At 34.8% G+C, this 20,665-nt stretch overlaps 2 protein-coding genes across 4 annotated transcripts in view; one reads left to right on the top strand and one right to left on the bottom strand.

Moving 5' to 3' along the window:
- Window positions 1-20,665, top strand: part of LOC108745102 (teneurin-m) — a 286,594-nt gene that overhangs the window by 100,971 nt on the left and 164,958 nt on the right. The gene's annotated exons all lie outside the window — the stretch shown is intronic.
- LOC108745122 (facilitated trehalose transporter Tret1-like) lies at window positions 1,327-9,084 on the bottom strand. 2 transcript variants are annotated; one of them, XM_018481197.1, is made up of 3 exons: window positions 6,898-6,979; window positions 6,122-6,313; window positions 1,327-4,323 (listed from the first exon to the last, which is right to left on the bottom strand). In XM_018481197.1, exon 3 carries the CDS (start codon window positions 4,178-4,180, stop codon window positions 2,993-2,995), a length of 1,188 nt encoding a protein of 395 aa, XP_018336699.1. In that variant the 5' UTR covers window positions 4,181-4,323; window positions 6,122-6,313; window positions 6,898-6,979; the 3' UTR covers window positions 1,327-2,992. The 2 variants fall into 2 exon arrangements, with proteins under 2 accessions (XP_018336699.1, XP_018336698.1); XM_018481196.1 differs by lacking the exon at window positions 6,122-6,313 and having other exon boundaries at window positions 6,898-9,084.

Genomic DNA, 20,665 nt, shown 5'->3' with positions numbered 1-20,665 from the left:
GTGAAGTGATAAATATAAACCTTTTCATGACAAAAGAAACGTTACATTACAAACTAATGTTTCATACTTATCACAAGCATACTGGAAGTTCCCCAGATGGCGGAATTCGACTGTTTCTGCGTATTATTGGCTTCTTTTGTTGGCGATTGTAAAACAATGCATATTTATAGCGTCATGTTACACATAACTTGATGTATAAATTAAAGAAATCAACGTGTCTAGTTATAAAAATGAAGAGAGCAAATGTGACGACAGTGTAATACGCAAATTAGAAAAGCACTTCAATGCATCGCCGGAATAAAAGATGAGATATTGAATTAATACAAAAAAAAAGCAAAGACAAGTGCTAAGTGTACGTATAGAAAATCCAGAAAATATATTGAGGATATTGCTGCAGGGTATCGAGGAAGAAGGCAGGAGTGAAAGGTAGATTAGAAGCATACGGTTCAGCTCGGGTCAAGTGCCCTGTTGTACGTCTGTTTGGTACCTGTCTGCCTGCTCTCCCCAACCAACCCTCCTTAATGCGAATAGGGAGGAAACGAAACCAAGCGTAATAAGGTGCATCTGCTGAAATTACATCAAAAGCAACAGCGACATCAAAGGTTGTATAAAAATTTACGAGCTTTCTATGGACCGATATTTTCGTATTTATTCTTGATAAGGAAACTGTTATAAACTTTCCGTGATAGCTGAGCTAATCAGTTTTAAGTCGCGTGGATATGCATCGAATGCAATTGAGACCAAAAATAATTCCGAACGTACATACGCACATTCGTACCTACAAACATTTACTGAAAAACTGTANAAAATTTACGAGCTTTTTCCGAACAACTGCCAAGCAGGTATTCAAAGAACATTTCAGTCGTATCATTGAAATTAAAAAATTCACAAATTAAAACTTACTACTTTTTCCGAATTAAAACTTGAGGATTTGAAAGCCCGTAACATTTAAAAGTAGAATTTATTACGTCATTAGGTTTTTTATGTAATTATTGTGGTTAACTGTTAATATAAAATATTCCTCTTTGCATAATTAATTATACTTTAATAAGCATCTGATGAGTACGTATGCAATTTTGCTTCTGATATGCTTTGAATTGAAGAGTTACTTGTTGTATTGGGACAGTTAATTTAAAAAAATCTTGCGCTGAAGATGGTTATAATTGAATTGAGCAAAGCACGTGTCCACAGTTTTTTAAATAGTTGTGATTATTGGGGTAAATCCTTTCAATTAATTAATTTATTATGATTAATAAAGAGTGCAGAAAGGTGATAATAACCGTGAAATAGTCTGGCACTAATGAATCAATATTACTAGTAATTCCATATAGCATAATCATATAATTTTTATTAACTTTTTATTACATTTTCTACCTGTATAGACAATAGTCGTAAGAATATACGCAGTGTTTTAGATAAGCCAAATCATCGGCATACACAAAGAGAGGATATATCAAAATAAGGCTTACTTGCTTACTAGACATTGCCATCATTACAAGCTATTTACATTGACGATTATGTACAAAATAAACTAAGCTAATTAATTAAACCTAATAAATTAAGTATGATAACAAGTACGTGTATGTAATAATTTTTTAAAAATACATATACTATCCGAAATAATACAGATCACAGGTTCTATTAATCATTGAATTGATCAGAAAAATATCAATAGTAGTAACTAATTAATTAAATTGTAACAAACTAAGTTACTTTAGGGAATATTATGATATAAAATAACTTCAATAGCATTTCAGGTTGCGAGTTCTGCTTATCATTGCTAGTTATTGAACAATTTTTAAAAGATTTTTTGGCGTAGGTAATACATTCCTACATACATATCTATAGATATACTCTTATCTATACAAAATGCACAATTATGCACTATCTAATTTACCTGACTTTAAGATTTACAACATACTCTTGGAATTGAATAGGAATTGACGCAGTTGTTGTAGAGTTGCAGTAGCCAGTCAAAGTTTTTAATCTCTTCAATAGATATGTCGTTCACTTCAGGAACCTTCGTATTGTCTAGAGTAATTCACATTTTTGTATGATTGTATATTTTAATTTATTTGTTTTACGGTTAACTAGCTATTTGATTTGGCGAGACTTGACTAGTTAAGTTAAGCTTCCTTATTAGGTTCCAAGCCAGTTTACTGCTATGTATCACGTCCATCTTTTCAAGTGTTTCTACCCACATTTTCTGGGTATTTTCACTCATAGCTTGCATCAAAATTCCTCCCATTCCATGGTATCATCCGCACTGAACGAATCTTCATCGTAGAGTTAGTTACTTGTATGCAAAGATGTGATTGTTGTCGCTGCTTAAGCCTGGGATATATTTTTGCCTAACGCCTCTTGGGATGTATTTTCCAGATATTTTCTTTACAATGTCGACAAAGGTATCATAATTTTTAAAGACTGACTTGAGATAGATCCATGAGGGTATTATCAATTTCATAGCCGTGCTCTTCCACTTTGCCTTTATGTAATTAAACCTTTTTTAAATGGAATTTTGACACCTAGACACTGGCACCAATTGTATGTTCGGATCATAAGATTAGATCATGAACCACATTCGAGCAGTAACTTTCAATGTTTGATGTCAAACATTGTTAAAAAAATTTGGTAATTTTGAGCTGCGGATGAGTGTAGACTGGTATCCTATTCTATTCTTCTACATGGTCACCATTATTGGCACATATATCCCTGTTCAACCTAATTGACTACACTTAAATCTTAAAACGATGCAACCTATTTTCTAGATCACGAGTGAATCCAATGCACTATTACTGTTATTTTTTGAACTGCTTGTACTGACTGTACTCACGCCGATAATACAAACACAATCTCTCAATAATTTTACAGTGAATACTTTTCATGTGTTTGTTAAATAACAGTACCTACTATCGACTCTAGAAATGTCTCTATTCTATTCGTACCTTTGCTGACCTAAGTATTTTAATGTGAGTATCAGATGGATTTAGTATTATTTTCCTTTTACTTCATTTTGAATTTCAGCCAAAGTCTTTCCTCTAGTTTCAGGGATAAAAAGTGGAAATATTATAGCTAGAATCCCGAATACCGCGAAAATGTAGAAAGTCACGTCACCACCGAAAGTATTTTTCAAGTTTAGATAAAATTTCGTTACGATAAATGCTAAGAACCAACTGAATGTTGCTGCTACAGAAGTTATGATCCCTTTCAGTTCCGGTGGGCAAATTTCAGTGGGTATCAAAAATGCCAAAGGTCCATAACTTGCTCCCAATGAAAGTATGAAAATGAACATTCCAAGGAGTGGTAAAACTCCCACATCGGCCAAAATTTCCGGTGTCACCAAGTTCCTTTCTTGTAATGTGTAGTAAACACCAATTAAAACTAAAGATACAGTTATGAAAGAACCAGATATAGACAAGTATATACGTCGGTTAACTTTTTCTATTACTAAAATAGCAAATATGCTGCCTATTACTTCAAGAGCTCCTACAATTATTGTTGATATTTGTGAGTTCAAAATATTTTCATCAATGCCCGCGGAATTGAAAATGATAGATGTATAATAAATAACGGCATTCAAACCGCTTGCTTGTTGAATAAGCATCAATCCAAATGATACCCAGAGAGCTGTCCTCGCTTCGCTCCTTTTAAACGATTCTAAAATTGACACCTTGTTTAGTTTCTCTTCTTCTAGATGAAATTTTATTTGCTCGAGCTCTTTTCGGACATCATGGAATTTTCCTCTAAACCTTTTCAAAATTCTTAAAGCTTCCTCGTCATTACCTTTTTGCAGTTCATAGTAGGGTGATTCGGGTTGTAGAAGGAACAGTAACCCAAACAGTACCGGAAAACAACATGAAACAATAGCAGAGCCTTTGGAATTGAGCGCAAATCCAAGGATATAGGCGATTAAAACTCCCCAAATTAACAAGGATCCAATAATGGTTCCCAAAGCACCTCGATGGTCTTTTTCGCACAGTTCAGAAATATAAAGGACTCCGTACATTGAAAATGCTCCTGATGATAGTCCACCTATAAATCTGCCCACGTAAATCATTTCTACGTTTTGAGAGAATATTATCAAAAGCCATCCCAAAATGTTGGGTAGAGCCAGCGAAAGAAGTGACCATTTTCTACCAATCAAATCGCAAAGTTGTCCTATTATTATACATGACAGCATGGCTCCAATATTGAATAACGATCCAATCCAACCCAATTCGTCGTCGTCCACAGGTATTTTGTTCAGGTTTCCGTTCAACAAATCGAGACCATTGTTTCCCGTCCATCCAATCACTGTGCCAAGGTAGAAATTTCCCAAGCCCACTGAAAAATAAAAATGTGCTAGTTACTATTTCTCATTGTACACTTACGCCGTGTCCTAGTTAAACGCGACGAAATAATGCGACAGTTGCGACTACGATCAATGTTAATACGATAAAAACGGTGCGTCTGCATGGCTTTGGTAGAAACGTCACGTTTTTGCTAAAAGGGAAAATTTTAAAGAAAAATAATAAGAGGAAAAGTAAACATGAAATTTTTACAGATGACGGAATGACTCCAGCTACATTTGATTATATTGTCACTTATTTAAACACCTCCTCGCTCTATTATTAATTTTTTTTAACCATTTGCTGTCTAATTAAAACTTCTATTATTAATTAGTTATCAATTGACCATTATATGAACACTTTGTCACTTCTTCGCTTTGTATCGCCTCGAACTTATTCTCATACTAACTACTCTCGATCTCGCGACAACTATTTATAGAGGCTGGCCGTGTTCCAGAATGATCCAGTATATGCCTTCTAGAAACCTGGTTTTCTTAGTCACTATGTCTGTTAGGTTGTCTACGTACATGTGACAATATGTATGGTGGAAGTAATACGTGATTCTTATCATTGTTCAACGAATTTTCAAAATTTTATCTCTAGGACAACGTGATTGGCATTTCAAGATTTATATTCGCATTTGTCTAGGACATGGCGTTAGACTCATCGGTAATTACTTACTTACATTTCAAACGCATGAGCACGTACGGTACGGTAAAGATTTACTGAACAAGAACTACATAATACTAAAGACACATCAGAAAGGGCATCAGGTAGTCTTTAATTGTTGTACTTTAATTGAGTGAATTATAGCAAAACATTACAAAAAAGATTAGGTACTTAAATAAATGAAAAAGCATTGGATTCATATTCACTTTAGTGTGTAATTCCTGCTTGTAATAGAACGAAATTACTGCGCAATATATAAAGGCAATTTTTTTAAAGCATTAGAAACAAATATTTGCAGGTTGAAAGTAAATGGTATCAGCCATTATGTTTATGATTTCTAACAATAAATAGTGCATTTAAGTTTGTTTTTATGACGTTGCGGTAATTAAGTCGATTAAATAGTTGCCTACAATGTAATAGGTACATTAAACCAACGGTAATCGAGTATATTATGTTAAATACTCTGATAATCATCTTGCAGGCATAATAATTTGCATTATCCTTAGAAAAACTGCAAAGCATCATGGTCTTTAGATTTTTGAAATAAATTTCTATTTTGAAAAGCGACAACGTTTCAAATACCTATTTTTAATATTAAAACAAAAACTTGAAAGACCCCTTCGTTGCAGAACGTAGTAAAATTTTTAAAAAAATCACAAATTTCCACTAACTATATTCTTGCAGTTTAAATGCAAAGCCCATGCTCGAAGCATTTTTATTTTTATTATCATGTTACTTATCATTTGAATTAAAACGTGAAAAAATTGTAGTGCTTCACAGCTGTAAATTAAATCTTTATTTCGGAATCTAACGATAATAATTATCTTTTTAGATTTATTAGTAGTTGTTATAGTTTGGCTTAAAATAAGTATTTATCTATTATTCTTACTTTAATCAGTAGTTTTTAAGCAATGGTGGACGATATACTGCACTATCATGATTGCATATTTAATCCAAAACTGAATCAATAGCTACGTAATAGTAGAATTGTTTTAAGAAAGGAATGCGTGTTTCTTACTTTAAAAGTGATATTAAAAATTATTAGAGCTAACTTAGAATGGCATGAATCTTAGTCCAGAATTACGCAGTAATACAACTCCGCCCTTAAAATTATTGGTTGTCACCTTTTATAGTTTATCTGGAACTCCGCCCCTGATGTAGCTTTTGTAGCACATAGTTAGTGTCAATAGAAAAACATCAAAATCACTGTTATCAAAGGGTATAATATAGATGCGATAAGGACCATCCCATACGTATCTACGTAAGGTCCATGCCAATCCAAACTGCCTATACCAATAGGTGAACGAATTTGCGAACTATTGATTTATTATAAAATGAAATATTAAACAGTTCAAGATTTTATGGTGATTATTTTTTTTTAATTCAAGCAGTACATAATATTCGAATTTTTTATGGAGTGCATTATAAATTTTAGGAGAATATGATGCAGATACATATTAATATTATAAAGGGTTAATAAACTAAGAAGCGATTAAATTTTTTGTATTTCTATGGGGTGGGTCGAATTACGTTCTTACATTGTTCCTACTAGCAATGTCCTAAACACATAAAAATATTGATTTCTACGTTTCATTTACCAACTTAATTTTATCGTAAAAAATTACAGAGTATTTGAAACCCTATGACATTTTTAATTAATAATAGTGTGTAATAATAATAATATGCAGTATTAATCGAAAATGAATTTTCACATTAATATTACAAAGTATTTGATTACCTACATGAAATACACACATTTATTAGATATTTTGTACAAGAATTTTCCTAAACAAATAAGCAGAAGTTGTTTTTATAATAAATTTTTCGTTTAAATAATGAGGTATACGTACGGATAATAAATTAGTAAAAACGCAAAGTAAGCAAAATGTATATTTCTTACCTGAAAGTGCAGCAAAATATTGTGGAAATAATCTGGTTCTGAAGTTGCCCTCTTTTGATAGGAATGCTACTTTAGGTATCATTTCAGAAGAACAGTGAAAAAAGTAACGTTACTGTAACCGAATACAATTAATGTACTAATGTGCAGAACGATTTTACGTATGATCCGCGACTAGAATGGAAACTATTAAATTCTCCTTGATGATGAGAAAACCAGTAAGTATTTGCGTACAAGGTGATACTATGGCCATAAAGATTACTGTTTATACAGTAAAAGTATTCGTATGCATGTAGATACATACAAATGTGTAATATATAGTATGAAATTTATACATATAAGAAACATAAAACAGTATAATATATCATGACCTTAACCGATGTCGAACCATTGGAGAAAGTAAAAAATCAAGGAGGTATCGATATTATATAGTGGCAGATATTGCAAATATCGCGAAGTTTGTCTTATGTATATCTAAGAGATTAGTTGTGATAGTGGTTAATTGTTGACAACAAAAAGGAACTGGGAATTATATGTATTTTCCACGTAAACTATGATAGTTATGAAATGCTCGTTTCATAAATTGGAAATTATCTCTCAAAAAGAGTCTAATCGATTTAATGTTTGTCAGTATCACTTAGAAAATAGCAACATATGCCACGTTGACAGTTTGATTTGTGTTTCGTAATGTACAAGGCGTTTAAAATCTTCGTTCACGTAAAAGGGCAATGATTATTTATCCAGTGCTGTACACTTTAATGTGTTTTTTGTTAGAAAATTTAAAGTATAGTTTTAAACAAAATTATGCGACATTGGTTTATCTAAATTTTACAGATATTATATATAACTCACTCTTTCTGCAAATGTAATTCAAGTTCGCTATTGAGCGAACAAAATGACTTCACTTTTGCACGAACATTTAAGGGGTCGTTACCTTTCTTTCATAGTCTAAGATTGTGTCTGACTGACGACGTATAGCCTAAGCCCAAACCATTGAACGTAGACTTGGAATTTGGAAGGAATATTCATTTTGACACTAAGGAAAGATTGTGTCAAATTCGATTGCTAAAGGATTAAAAGGAATGTTCATGTAACTGACTGACTTACTGACGACTTACTAGAGATCCGAAATTTGGAGACAATGTTCTGTGAGTATTTAAGGGGGCTCTAAGGGTGTATTTTTAAAATTCGATGGCTAAAGGGGTGAAAAGGGATAGTAAAGTTTGAATGCAGAAATATACACAATCGGAAGAGGGAATTGGCAGAGGGTGTGTAAATGTTATTGTGGAATTGGAATAAAAATAAAAAACAATTTAACCGTCTCTAAAATATATACTAGGAAATCGGATTGCATCTGTTACTGCTAGTATTAGCATTATTTCAACGTAAACATTCGTCGTCGTTTAAATATTTCTTGCGAGTAGGGTAGCTATTTAGAATACCTGAAAAAATACCCTCAATAACCAAACCAATAAAAACAAGATTCTCACAATTATCTCATGTTAATAATAATAAGTAAACCGTATACTTCCCCCATATACCAGGAGATCACATCATCAAAGAATCTATTCGGCTGTCTAAATTTGACATTTTATAACGAAAATGTGGAAGTTCCATGGAGATTATAACTCACATCCGTTATCTTATGTCTGACAATCGAACATTAGCTGTTGTGTCATATGTAATCTTTTTGATCGAAGGATAGAAGTAGGAGTTGATTTTATTATTAATCATATACGCCGCTGTCGACCTTAAAATTCCGCATTATTATTTGTCCAGAATTTTCCTTGTCCGTAAAACCATTCTCGTTCCTCACGCCTACTTGTTTCCATCTTTGTAGGTATGTTGTACGTATCGGAAAGGTGAACAGAACATAACATACAGCACACAAACAAAATTCTCTTGACACGCTACGTTGCGGCTTTCGTTCTCCTACGTGCTCTCCGTGCCCATACTGAATTGTTTCCGTAATAATCTCTTGTCGATGCCCACGTTGATCGATTATTATTTTTAATTTAGGTTCATAATGAGATGTTATACACGAACGCTCGTCGGACGCGTCCGCGCTAATTTATGTTCAGTCTTCGGCTAAACGGTTGTACCGAAGATAAATCTTTGACGACAGGAGAGACAGATAAACCAACGGCGCATTAGAATTCTTTCGACAAGTCTCTATCTTGTTAAACTCGGTCGAACTATTCGGAAACTTTCTTGATTGGTAATACAATTTATCGGGAGGCGTAATTTATCAAAGTTTTATCTGACGACAAGAGATTCAAATCGTGTCTACGCCTCGAGGAACAACGAACAAGAACCTACACAAACATCGTTCGGGATGACGACGCTTTTGTCTCTCCTTTGTTTTTTTTTTTTCTACTCTCTTTCACTTTTTTGTAAACTTTGTGGAAGTTGTTGTTGTGGTATCAGATTAGGGTACGTAATTTCTTACTAATATAAATATTTATCACTATTGATCCGTTATTTTGTGACAAATGCTCGATACTGTCGAACAAAAATACGATAAGTAAATAAGATAAGTCAGCTGCTTTTGGAAACTAATGTATTCATGTTGATTGTTGAATCAAAACAAAAGATTACGTATAAGGCTTAATTCAGACGTACGTGTTTTCGAAGAAGGATTTGGGGCCCCGAAAAACAATAACGTACTGTGCTCCTAGAATTCGTGGTAAGTGTATGGATATCCTTCAAAAGAAACTGCATATATATGTTTATCTCAGTTCAGTTTCACCCCCATAAAAAGTTATAGGGGTTCAAAGTTAATAAATATGCCAATTTTTATACATTTCTAGCCATGTAAATATTTATATAGTCATTCTTAAACAATATTCAAAGGAAAAACTAATGGAAAAATACATATTGAATAAATAAATATTGAGAAAGTTACATAAAACATTATTTAAATATCTTCATCAGTAGGGTAGGTTAGGTTAGGTTAGGTTAGGTTAGGTTAGGTTATCGGGTTTTGTTCAAGTGACCACCCTCTTTCGATCCCCAACCTCCACCCGCTTGAAAATATTTTTTTTATTGAATTTTATTTGAATTAAAGTGTATGACAATTGTCAAAATAATCAACTTTCAACCCCCATAGCTTTTCATGGGGGTGAGACCGCCGCAATTTTTTTATGGGGTTTTACTCAGGTGACCACCCTCTTTCGATCTCCCTACCCCCACCCCCATCTAACCCCCATAATTTTTTATAGGGGTGAGACCACCGCGAACTTTTTATGGTACAGTGATGGGGCAGTAGTGGGGGAGACCTACTCTTTCGATCCCACCCATCATCTAGTCATTTACCAAAATCTTTCATATCTGTAAAAAATGCCTTCTAAAAAGTGTTCAAAAACATATAAATACTTTGATTTATACTTAAATATAAATTCAAATATCTATTCATAAAGTTGTAGAATGTGTGATCGGACTTTCTGGCTGTTGTCTACGGAAATTCCTTCCCGACGTTTCGCCTGCAACGGCGGCAGGTATTCTCAACGACTATGGACGCTGGGTAGAATTATCCACCAAGCGACCGTCGAGATACAACCACCACTTCATCACCCTTGAGAATGCCTGTCGCAGTTGCAAGCGAAACGTCGAGAAGGAATTTCCATAACCAGAAAGCTCAACCACACTTTCTACAACAGACGTCGACCGTGAAAGCCTATATATATGTAAAGATACTATTGTTGTTGATTTTAACTAACTATTAACTAGTAACAACATTCAATTTTAACAATTTATTTCTACCCCGTTTACATTTAAAAGATACAAGTTTATACATCCGTACTTCTACGACCAACTATCCCACATTGCCATTGCAGGGTGCAGGATAAGTGCCTGTTGCGCAAATGTATCTTCCGTCTATGCGTGCGTTTCCAGGTGGCCCTTATGTAATCACGTTACGAACAGGGAAATTCCACCCTTCGCCAACATAAATTCCACCCTCCGCTAACATATATATTCATAAGTATTTAAAAACAAATACAAATACATTTGAGTTATATTTAAGTATAAAAGCGTAACGTTTTTTAAATACGAATAATAAATATTTTTCATTGAAATGTATTTCAAAACAATTACAAATACAATACAAATATGCTTTCCTTATAGTCAAAAATACGATAGCTATATGTGCTTAATCATTGTTAGGTAGCCTTGAAGCACAGACAACATTTTTTAATTCTAGAATAATTAAAATTTCTGTTGATTAAAAAACAATGCTAATTTTGACAATAGAAAACACTGTAGGCCACTAAAAAATAATAATGACAAACACTTTCTTATCTGATTACGTTTATAATAGCCCAAATATTAATAAATAATTGTAGTAATCGTAAATGGCACAACTATCCCTAAATTATATCCTACATAACGTACTTACATAACTATTTTCATGATAAAATGAAATTCCATGTCACATAAATATTATAAACGGCTTATATGTGGTAAAACTTTAGATAAAAATCAGACAAAATAACTCGCTGAAACACAATAGTAAATCATACTTTTATCACCTAGTATTAGCAAAATGAAAAGTAAGTAAAATCCTAAATTCAGGGTTAAAAACTCGAATCAAGGTCGATAAATTCAACAGCTGAAACAGATGTCCCTTTTTGGCATATCAAAGATGACTGCTATGCACCAAAGACAAATGTTAGATTATGGCATGATTAAAATTCAAGTTATTTCTATACATCATTGACAACAGCCCAATTACAACGAGTGAAGAATAATAATTTCTTCAATAGCATCAACTCTTGTTGTATTTGGCATGCTATCTAATGTAAACCCTTACATCAGAGGTCCTTGTCGAAGAAAAATATTTTCACGATCCTGGAGCGAATCAAAAAAGTAAGCAACTGAAGAAACTAAAGCCATAAATTTGTCAAAGCAGCATTCTTTGGGAAACGCTATAAATGATGCAGAACGAGGACAAAAGCTTTATATAAAAGAACTTCTGATGGAATTAAATGTCAAGCGTTGTAAACTTCAGGTTTCTGCTCCATGTCAATTTTTTACGTAATCTATAAAATACTTTTTGTCGGTGTCACATTTTTTATAAATGTATTTTCCATCAAGTGTAGCATAGGGAATTCATTAACACGAAGAATTAAGGAAAGGTTATCAAATACTTTGGAATATGTATTTCAGAGATATCGAGACATGAAAATTAAGCAGGCAATTATAATTATACGAAGGGGTGACCGGAGCAAAACGAGGTTTGGGGCAAGACGGAATGAGCACTAATGTATGCAACTCTTATGCGCATATGTGTAGTAATTGTTTTGTTTTGTTTTCGTGGAAGAAGGAAAATCTTCAAAAGACACCCACTTATCCGTACGACTGGGTAGTGTCGGATTCCCGAGGAAGATGTCCTCGAACCTACCGACTAAAACTCCTCTACCTCAAGCCGTTGTAGGATCAATGTGGACTTTGTTCTAATACTCAAATGTCAAATTGATCCATTTTTAGGGTTCCGTACCTCAAAAGGAAAGAGGAACCCTTACAGGATCGCTTGGTTGCCCGCCTGCCTGTCAAGACGTTTCTTCTCAGAAACGCATTGAAGTATCAAGTCGAAATATCAAACAGTCAGGTCTGCAATCCCTTGGAGATTTAAGAAAATTAAGCTTCTAGGTCAACGCAATCAAAAGATACGGATTAGAAAATACTACAAATGGCGCAGTAAACGCCATCTGTAGCACGATGCTACATTTTAGGATTACGTATGCTCCAACAAGGTCCACTTGTGTGGATATCTTTTTGCTGAAAACGAATCCCGGGGCAGCCAACCTCAACGTGATAAGAATGCAGACCACTTCGAATTATTTTATTTTTAAAAGATACGGATGTTTATGCCGTATAATTTGATACTCGCATGAGTATCAAAACCTACAGGATAATTCCTGTTGTCCAAAAATCATGCAAATCTGTAATTACATCACAAAAAATGAACTTTTTAATTGTAATATACGTTTCGGGGTTGATTTTTGGAGGAAACTTAAAATATACTCGGAAAAGGCAAGGAAAATCTTGGAAATTCGATTCCTCTGTCAGACAAACTATTTACGTACCTACAGGCTTTTAGGGAATCCTGGGTGCGCGAATCCAATTCGCATTTGGCCGATTTTTTTAACCTACCTTCATTTAGAAGCTATTGAAAATTATTACGTATAATCAATTCTTATTTGAAGAAGCAGTAAACAATATTTCTTCGTAAGTAACGAAAACCGTAGCGCGACCGGCCTTAATTTCAGCAAACAAGACGAGTGCTAACGATGAAGAGATTCGTATCGGTTATTTATCTGCAGTTCGCAATGGTAGTGGCAGTCGTAAACCATTATCGTTGCGAAGAAGCAGCGAACAAGTAGATTCGTTCAGCTTCCCGTTCCCATCCACTCGGTCGTTTTAATTGAATTAATAAATCTTCCTTATAAGTAACAAAGGCTCGATTGAAAACTGTTTATAGTCACACGACCGGCAACTGTAAGAAGTTTAATGCTCGTTGCTCGTCTACAGGGAGAGCACACCGTGCATACAAGTTGTCGCGTTTATGGTCATAATTCGAGACAATGTTGCCACATTGGCATGGAACAGACCGCACCCCTCGTATGATGTACGGAATAGTCCATAAACACTTGATAATGCGTTCGGTGTAGTGTTATGGGACTTAGCCCCGTGAGTTATCTTCGTAAATTTGGTCCGTAATTTGGACCGGAGCCACGTTCGTATTACATGCACCGTAATAGTTTAGAAGGAGTTATACGACATTGTTATTAGGCAAACAGGAGCTGTCCATGTGGGAATGTGTTTTAACTAACACCGGACTTAATTATCGGAAGTAGCGATTGTCCACATTACGCCCTCGTTATTTAACTGGTGAACGCGACGAATTCGAATTCCAGGTAAATTGTAGTAAACTTGCAAGTGTGAAATTATAAGAAATTAAACTGTTTTCTTCTTCTTCTAGTGCCGTGCAGATTACTGCGTAGGCGTTTATTGTTTTCTTATTATATGGTTTATCTTTCTCAATTGGCGGATATTTCTTAGCCCACGATAAGCTTTTTCCACCTATTCCTCTTCCATCTCCTTCAATTTTACGTTGAAAGTGGTAACGTTCTCCGCGTAGTATGTGTCAGAGATAACCTACCTTTCTTTTTTTGATATTTTGGAGGAATTCTCGTTCCGTTAGACCTGCCCTACGGAGAACGTCTTCATTTCTCACATGGTCGACCAAAGACACTCTCAACATTCGCCTCAGGATCCACATTTCAAAGGCATCGATTTTGTTGATTGTTGGTATTTTCAGCGTTCATTCCTCAACACCGTACAGAAGAACGGAGACCAGTCATACCGGTATCGTTCCTACTAACAATAAAACTTGGTTTTACTGATGTTAATTTTTAAACCTAGTCTTTGGCTTAATCATCATTGATCCGATTTAGTAGATTTTGGAGATCATGTGCATTATCTGCTAACACCACGGTATCATCCGCATACCGGATATTGTTAATTGGGATTCCGTTCACTACAATTCCGAAGGCACCATCTGGAATTGGTTCGGAGAATGCTTTTTCTACGTACAGGTTGAACAACATTGAAGACGTAATACGTCTTTGGCGTTCATCTTTTTTATTTTCAAAATTTTCTGTTGTTCCTCAGTGTTACTTATTCGAATTTCTGCTTTTTGGTGCCAATACAGATTACCGATCAACCTTACATCTTTTCCTTTCATCCCCAATTCTCTATGTTATGAGAAGATTGTGTTTAACGTGCTCAAATGCCTCTCGTGGTCAATGAAAGATATACAGTCATATTTCCTTTGATCTTGGCAGTTGTGAACCAATGTTTGGAGGCTGAATAAGGCTTCTCTGGTTCCGAATCCGCTTTTAAATCCGAATTGACTCCACTGACTTCTGTGGAGTCACAGGAGACTGTGGCGTGGAAATAATAAAATTGCCAAAAGGACTTACCCTAATAACCACAACAATTTCAAAACTGGTGTTTCGCTCATTCACATTGTGAGCATCTTCAGCGCAGTTAAATTAGAAATTCGAAAAGGTTGTTAAAGGTGTATGTTTGGAGCACGGCGTTGTACGGGTGCGAAACATGGACAGTGGGAGCGGCGGAAAAGAAAAGGTTAGAAGCGTTCGAAATGTGGTGTTATAGGCGGATGATGAGGATATCGTGGGTAGAAAAGGTTAGAAATGAAGAGGTATTAGAAAGAATAGGAGAACAGAGGACTCTGTGGAAGTCAATAAAAAATAGGCGAGATAGGTTGGTAGGACACCTTCTTAGGCATGAAGGTCTAGTCAGAGACATATTAGAGGCAGAAACAGGAGTTAGGAGGGGTAGAGGTAGACCTAGATTAGGTTACTCTTCGCAAATAGTTAAGGATGTGGGTTGTTCTAGTTTTAGGGAAATGCAAAGTTTCGCTCATGATAGGAAAGAGTGGAGGTACGTGTCCAACCAGTCTTAGGACTGATGACCTTATGATGATGATGAATTTTGTTATCCAGAATTAGTCTTGCGCTGAGGTTGCTCACAAAGGAACATGAAGAAAACACGTGTCCGCAGTTTTTAAATTGTTGTGGTTTTTGGTTAAGTCCTTTTGGTTATTTTATTGTATATTACATGTCTCTGAAGACAAGTTAACTAACCGGAAAGTTGAAGACGCTGTTGATCTGTTAGAATATTTTCTTCCGACTTGACAAAATGCGCCAACAAATATAAACAAAAATAAACAAAATAAAAAGCAGACAGAAATAACAGACTATCTAAAGCATCAGCACAATGACTTTGCGATATGTCAGACATTATCTTTACGACATGTTTGATAGTTCAGTTTTATTTGTGTAAAATAAAAATAAAGTTTTTTAAATTATACGTGCTTTTCAGTTATCCATAACCTTTGAGAGGCGCAGATGATAAAGTCTATCATGGATTAATTAGTACGCTAGTACTCAACATATACTATATAACAGACTAAATTAGATAACGCTTGTATGGAATTGCAGTTGACGAGAACGTCCGCTCTGGGTACTTCCTGGACTTATGGCCCACCTGTAGTAAATTGATATAACTCCATCTTGCTTTGGAGTCTTACGGACGGCTGGGTGTCTTTTAAAGATATCCCTTTTTCATGAAAACAAAAAAAAAGGACACGTAATGTCGGCAATCCCGAATACCGTCCCTGACTAGAGGAATTTGTAGTTTGTATCTCGTGGGCTATGACCTTGGGTGACATAGTATACGATAGTTGAGCTGTTTAAAGAAAATGCTCTTCCTAAATTGGATATGGCACCATAATTACCTACGATCTCGCCTTCTTAAATTGGCCCACACTACTAAACAGAAAGAGGGTTCAAAGCGTCTGCAAAAATTATTTCTCGGTCGGCCAAAAACACCAGGCATATGACGTTTTTCATTTGCAGCGATCATTACACGGTCCTGCACATCATTAGTACTCTGCACTGGAGATTAATACGCGCACTGTTTCGTACAAACTTGTACACAGAAGTCTGTGGAGTTAGATCCGGACTATGAAAAAAATTGGCTTTGACTGACACAAATCTACCCCACTTGCAGCCAAAAACCAAGTAGGTACTGTAAGATGAAAGAAGTTAAAGTTTCGCAATATTTTGCGTGTAGGTACTACTTTGAAAGTTGTATTACATGAAATCAAGGATTTCGTTTTCTCAGCGGCGATATAGTTTGCACCGAATACATACCATATAAACTTACAAATTGTTAAAATGCAATAAAGGTTATTACAGGCTGGCTTTAACATAAACATCTTCAATTACACGAAATCTAATCTAACAAACAACAAACAATGCTGCATGAGTACAAAAATACTAAAGAAGCACAACATTGATGCTATTAGATACCAGCTGATTGAATGAAGCATTTCAATATTGTATTTCCCTACATGACCTATCAGGGTTAAGCTGGGCCTTGTCTGTAATTTCAAATACGTTTTTCTCGCAAACGTTGAACTTTCGGACCACGAAACATTCACCTATTTTTTTTTTTTGTTTTATAGTACCGTATCATCCCGTGCAGGTTTGCTACTTATTTCAGAAACACTTTGTATTTTTTGAACATCGATTATACCCTAATTTTTATCCTAAGCTTAATACGAGCAACTACGAGCACGGTGCAACACGAATGCAAATGTATCTGTCGCAGCCAGTTTAAACAAAACCGCGGTAGTTTCAAAAGCTCAAAACTAACGTTTAAACGGATTGTAATGCAATGAACAATTACATAGTGAACTGTGTGAATGTAATGCTTCTCCTATAATTCTAGTTCCTTTTGAAATACCAACGATAAGTCTTTGTAAGACTGGAGCTTGTTTGGCTTCAAAGTTGAAATCGCTCTTAATTTTACATTAACGCTTGCATGTTTCAAGAAAATGTCTTATCCAATTAGCGTTTGTGGTTTTCGTATTTGAATTGATATGGTTTTTCTACTTTTACATATACAATGTATGTCGCCATTATAAAGGCTTCAATTTCAGTGTAGAATAACAAGTTTCTGGATCAAAATAAGTATTCTTATCCTCTCTCCTAAAACTAAGGGAAGCAGGGGAGGTGGCGAGCATTTGACCTCCTTCGAATTTCCTCTTCCACGGCCGCTGGTATTTTATACTTTCTGCAATTAAAAATTCAATTTTTCACCTATTTTTTGCTTTAAATGCAATGTGAAAAGGAAAAGCCCTTCTTTTAAAGATTATTTACCCCCTGTCGTGTATGATAAACGGCATTATTGCTAACGTAGGTATGCGAGTAAGGAGAGACATAAGGTGTGATGACAGTTTATCATCTACCTGTGTACTGTGCTGTCACATAACATTTTTCGACGAAAATAAAATCTGTGAAGCGGCTAATATTATGCAAATGTTGTATAGATAGAAAAACGCTGCTGAAAGGGTGCCTTACATAACGCGTCATCTATCATCGTTACAAGGGAAACTGTCTTCTTCCATTATCTTTGGAAACGGTGGCTTGATAGCAATGCAACTACTTATAACTGAAAAATATGAAATTTGCATTCAACGTACGGGCACGTATGATAAATTATTCTACAAGAATATATTGTATAATTCCGTTTAAATTCAAGGAAATCTAAAAGGATAACTAACTAACTAACGAAAACTTAGCATGCAACTAAACATTAGTTAACGTTTATTTTATTTGCACACTGTCACCGCTACTTTTTAATCTCTACATCGAAGACGTGATCAACATCATTAAAGACAGTACAACTGTAGGAATAGATATACAGGGGCAAATTATTACTATGCTTAGATTTGCAGATGATATAGCAGTATTAGCATCTAGCAAGGAGAAGTTAGAGATAGTTTTAAAAAAAATGGAAGCGGTATTGACAAAACAGTACTGTATGAAAATAAATAAAAGTTAAACAAAATACTGGTATGGTAAATATAAGTATCTAGAAGGTCAGATAAGTCAGGACGGGAGGAGTAGTAGGGATATGAAGCAGAGGATAGCGCAGGGTCGAATCGCCATCAATAAAAAGGAGTCATTTCTATGCTCACGAACGATTAATTTACAAATTTCGAAAAAGGTGTATGTTTAGAGTGCGGCGCTGTACGGATGCGAAACATGGACAGTGGGCGCGACTGAAAAGTAAATGTTAGAAGCGTTCGAAATTTGGTGTTACAGGCAAATGATGAGGATATCGTGGATAGAGAAGGTTAGATATGATGAGGTAGAATAGGAAAACAGAGGACTCTATGGAAGTCAATAAGAAATAGGCAAGATAGGACATCTCCTCAGGCATGAAGGTCTAGTCAGAGTCATATTAGAGGAAGAAATGGGAGTTAGGAGGGGTAAAGGTAGACCTAGATTAGATTACTGTTCGCAAATAGTTAAGGATGTAGGTTGTTCTAGTTTTAGGGAAAATGTGAAGATGAGCTTAGGATAGGAAAAAGTGGAGGTGCATGTCCAACCAGTCTTAGGACTGATGACTTTATGATGATTGATGATAAATTGAAATATCATTATTTATATGTGTGTACAGCTATCCGTTTGTTCCACAAGACACAATTTATATTACATTACGGGTCACTTTACGGTCCAGTTTAACTCGCGTCGTTCCCTACGTTGCTTACAACTGTAGATACTACCGTCCATATACAGTTATTAATTTGCTTTTGTAATATAATTATCCTACAATTAAAATAAAAAATACAGTATAGGTCGTAAAAAAAAATATTACCCCCTTTCAATTGAAATGTTTTTAGAAAAAAGTTGTCGGACTCGTTAATATGAACACACAATTTTCAGCTTTTAGATAATCAGGATGAATATAATGTGAAGTGGCCGGGATACCTGTCTACTATCTTCAGGCTTCTAATTTCTAAAAGAAGATTTTCTGACTTCAAATAATATACTATTTGTATTTATAAGTCGGTGTATCTAGTTATAAATGAACATTAACTTTAAAGGTTTCCCATGATTTCCATATGTTACTCAGTTTGTAATAATTTACTGGAAATTAGCAGACGATGATGGTGTGTCATGAGTAACGGCAACGTTGTTCACAATCCGTAAAACAAATCACGATCTGGAGAGATATGGTCGGTTCATAAATAAACAGACTGTAACTTTTTACTTGCTCCTTACCTTATTTGTAAAGAGATATCTACGTACTTCGTGAGATGGGCCGGTGAGGTTAATTAATGTTTTTCGTGGCAGGTATGCCACAAGTCATGATGTTATGGTCCAAGTTATGAATAATTGTACTGTACTGTTTCGAAGGTAAACAACATTGGCTGGTGTTACTTCTAAATGTTTTAGTGTTGTAAAGAATACCGACAAAAAGAGGATTCTTTAACGATTTCTTTAATGATGTAGCTCAGAAATTACAGATTTAGTTTATTTAATCGTAAAATTTAAATGATTACAAAATTCAATTAATCATGTAGAGTATGATGAGGTTAATTCAATTTCACTATAATTTGTGATTAAATAAAATTTCACATTAAATTTGCATTTCGTATTTCAAACTTATTTGATATTTCTTCCTAATGGCATTTATTGGATCGTACGTACAATCGGGATAAAACGGTTTTAACCTTGAATTTCTGTAGATTTATTTCTTAACTTTTCTAAAATGTTTATACTACTTTACAAAAATAGTCCGATCACCGAGTAATGTATAAGCACATGTGATGTCAGCTCATGCAGCATTTGCTAATAGCCGTGTGAAAACTTTGTCCTGACAATGAATGCTATTTCTGTAAACGCGAAGTAAATATTGCCAACGCAAAAATGTGTACCATTTTCGGAATAATTTAGAAACGATTCGCAGTCATCTTTTATCATATAAGGCTTTCGGCAAATACAAAAAAGAAGCAACAGAAACAATGAGCGCTTTTGTTTTCCTTATTCTGCAATACTTAACTAATTAGTACAGTTGGTTTCCATTAAAGAAGTGCATTTTTCGCAATAACAATTTTAGCATGTATATGTAAAATGCATATGTTAAAAACAATTCCAAAACACAAAGACACAAAAAACTGACAATTAGTTTATGAAGATTGGAAAAACTTTGGCGGTTGTTGTAGAACAAACAGAATAGCTCAAAACCCCAACGCCAAAACACGACACTGTAGTTGTCCGAAGCACTTTTCGGTAACAAAGTTACCTTCTTCAGGGACTGAAGTAAACTAAACCTAAATGAGAACTAATCCTAATTTATACTGATAGTTGTTAAGGTTCAGTGAACA

This window comes from Agrilus planipennis, unplaced genomic scaffold (genome assembly GCF_000699045.2).
Source record: "Agrilus planipennis isolate EAB-ADULT unplaced genomic scaffold, Apla_2.0 scaffold37, whole genome shotgun sequence".
Lineage (NCBI taxonomy): Eukaryota > Metazoa > Arthropoda > Insecta > Coleoptera > Buprestidae > Agrilus > Agrilus planipennis.
Note: the sequence above shows the minus strand (reverse complement) of the source record. Positions and strands in the feature narration are given on the sequence as shown.

Excerpts from the sequence above, each read along its gene's own strand:
- LOC108745122 (XM_018481196.1), bottom strand. The coding sequence starts at position 6,979 with ATGATACCTAAAGTAGCATTCCTATCAAAAGAGGGCAACTTCAGAACC. Across the intron at positions 4,324-6,897 it reads ATATTTTGCTGCACTTTCAG|TGGGCTTGGGAAATTTCTAC; the intron begins GTAAGAAATATA and ends TTTATTTTTCAG.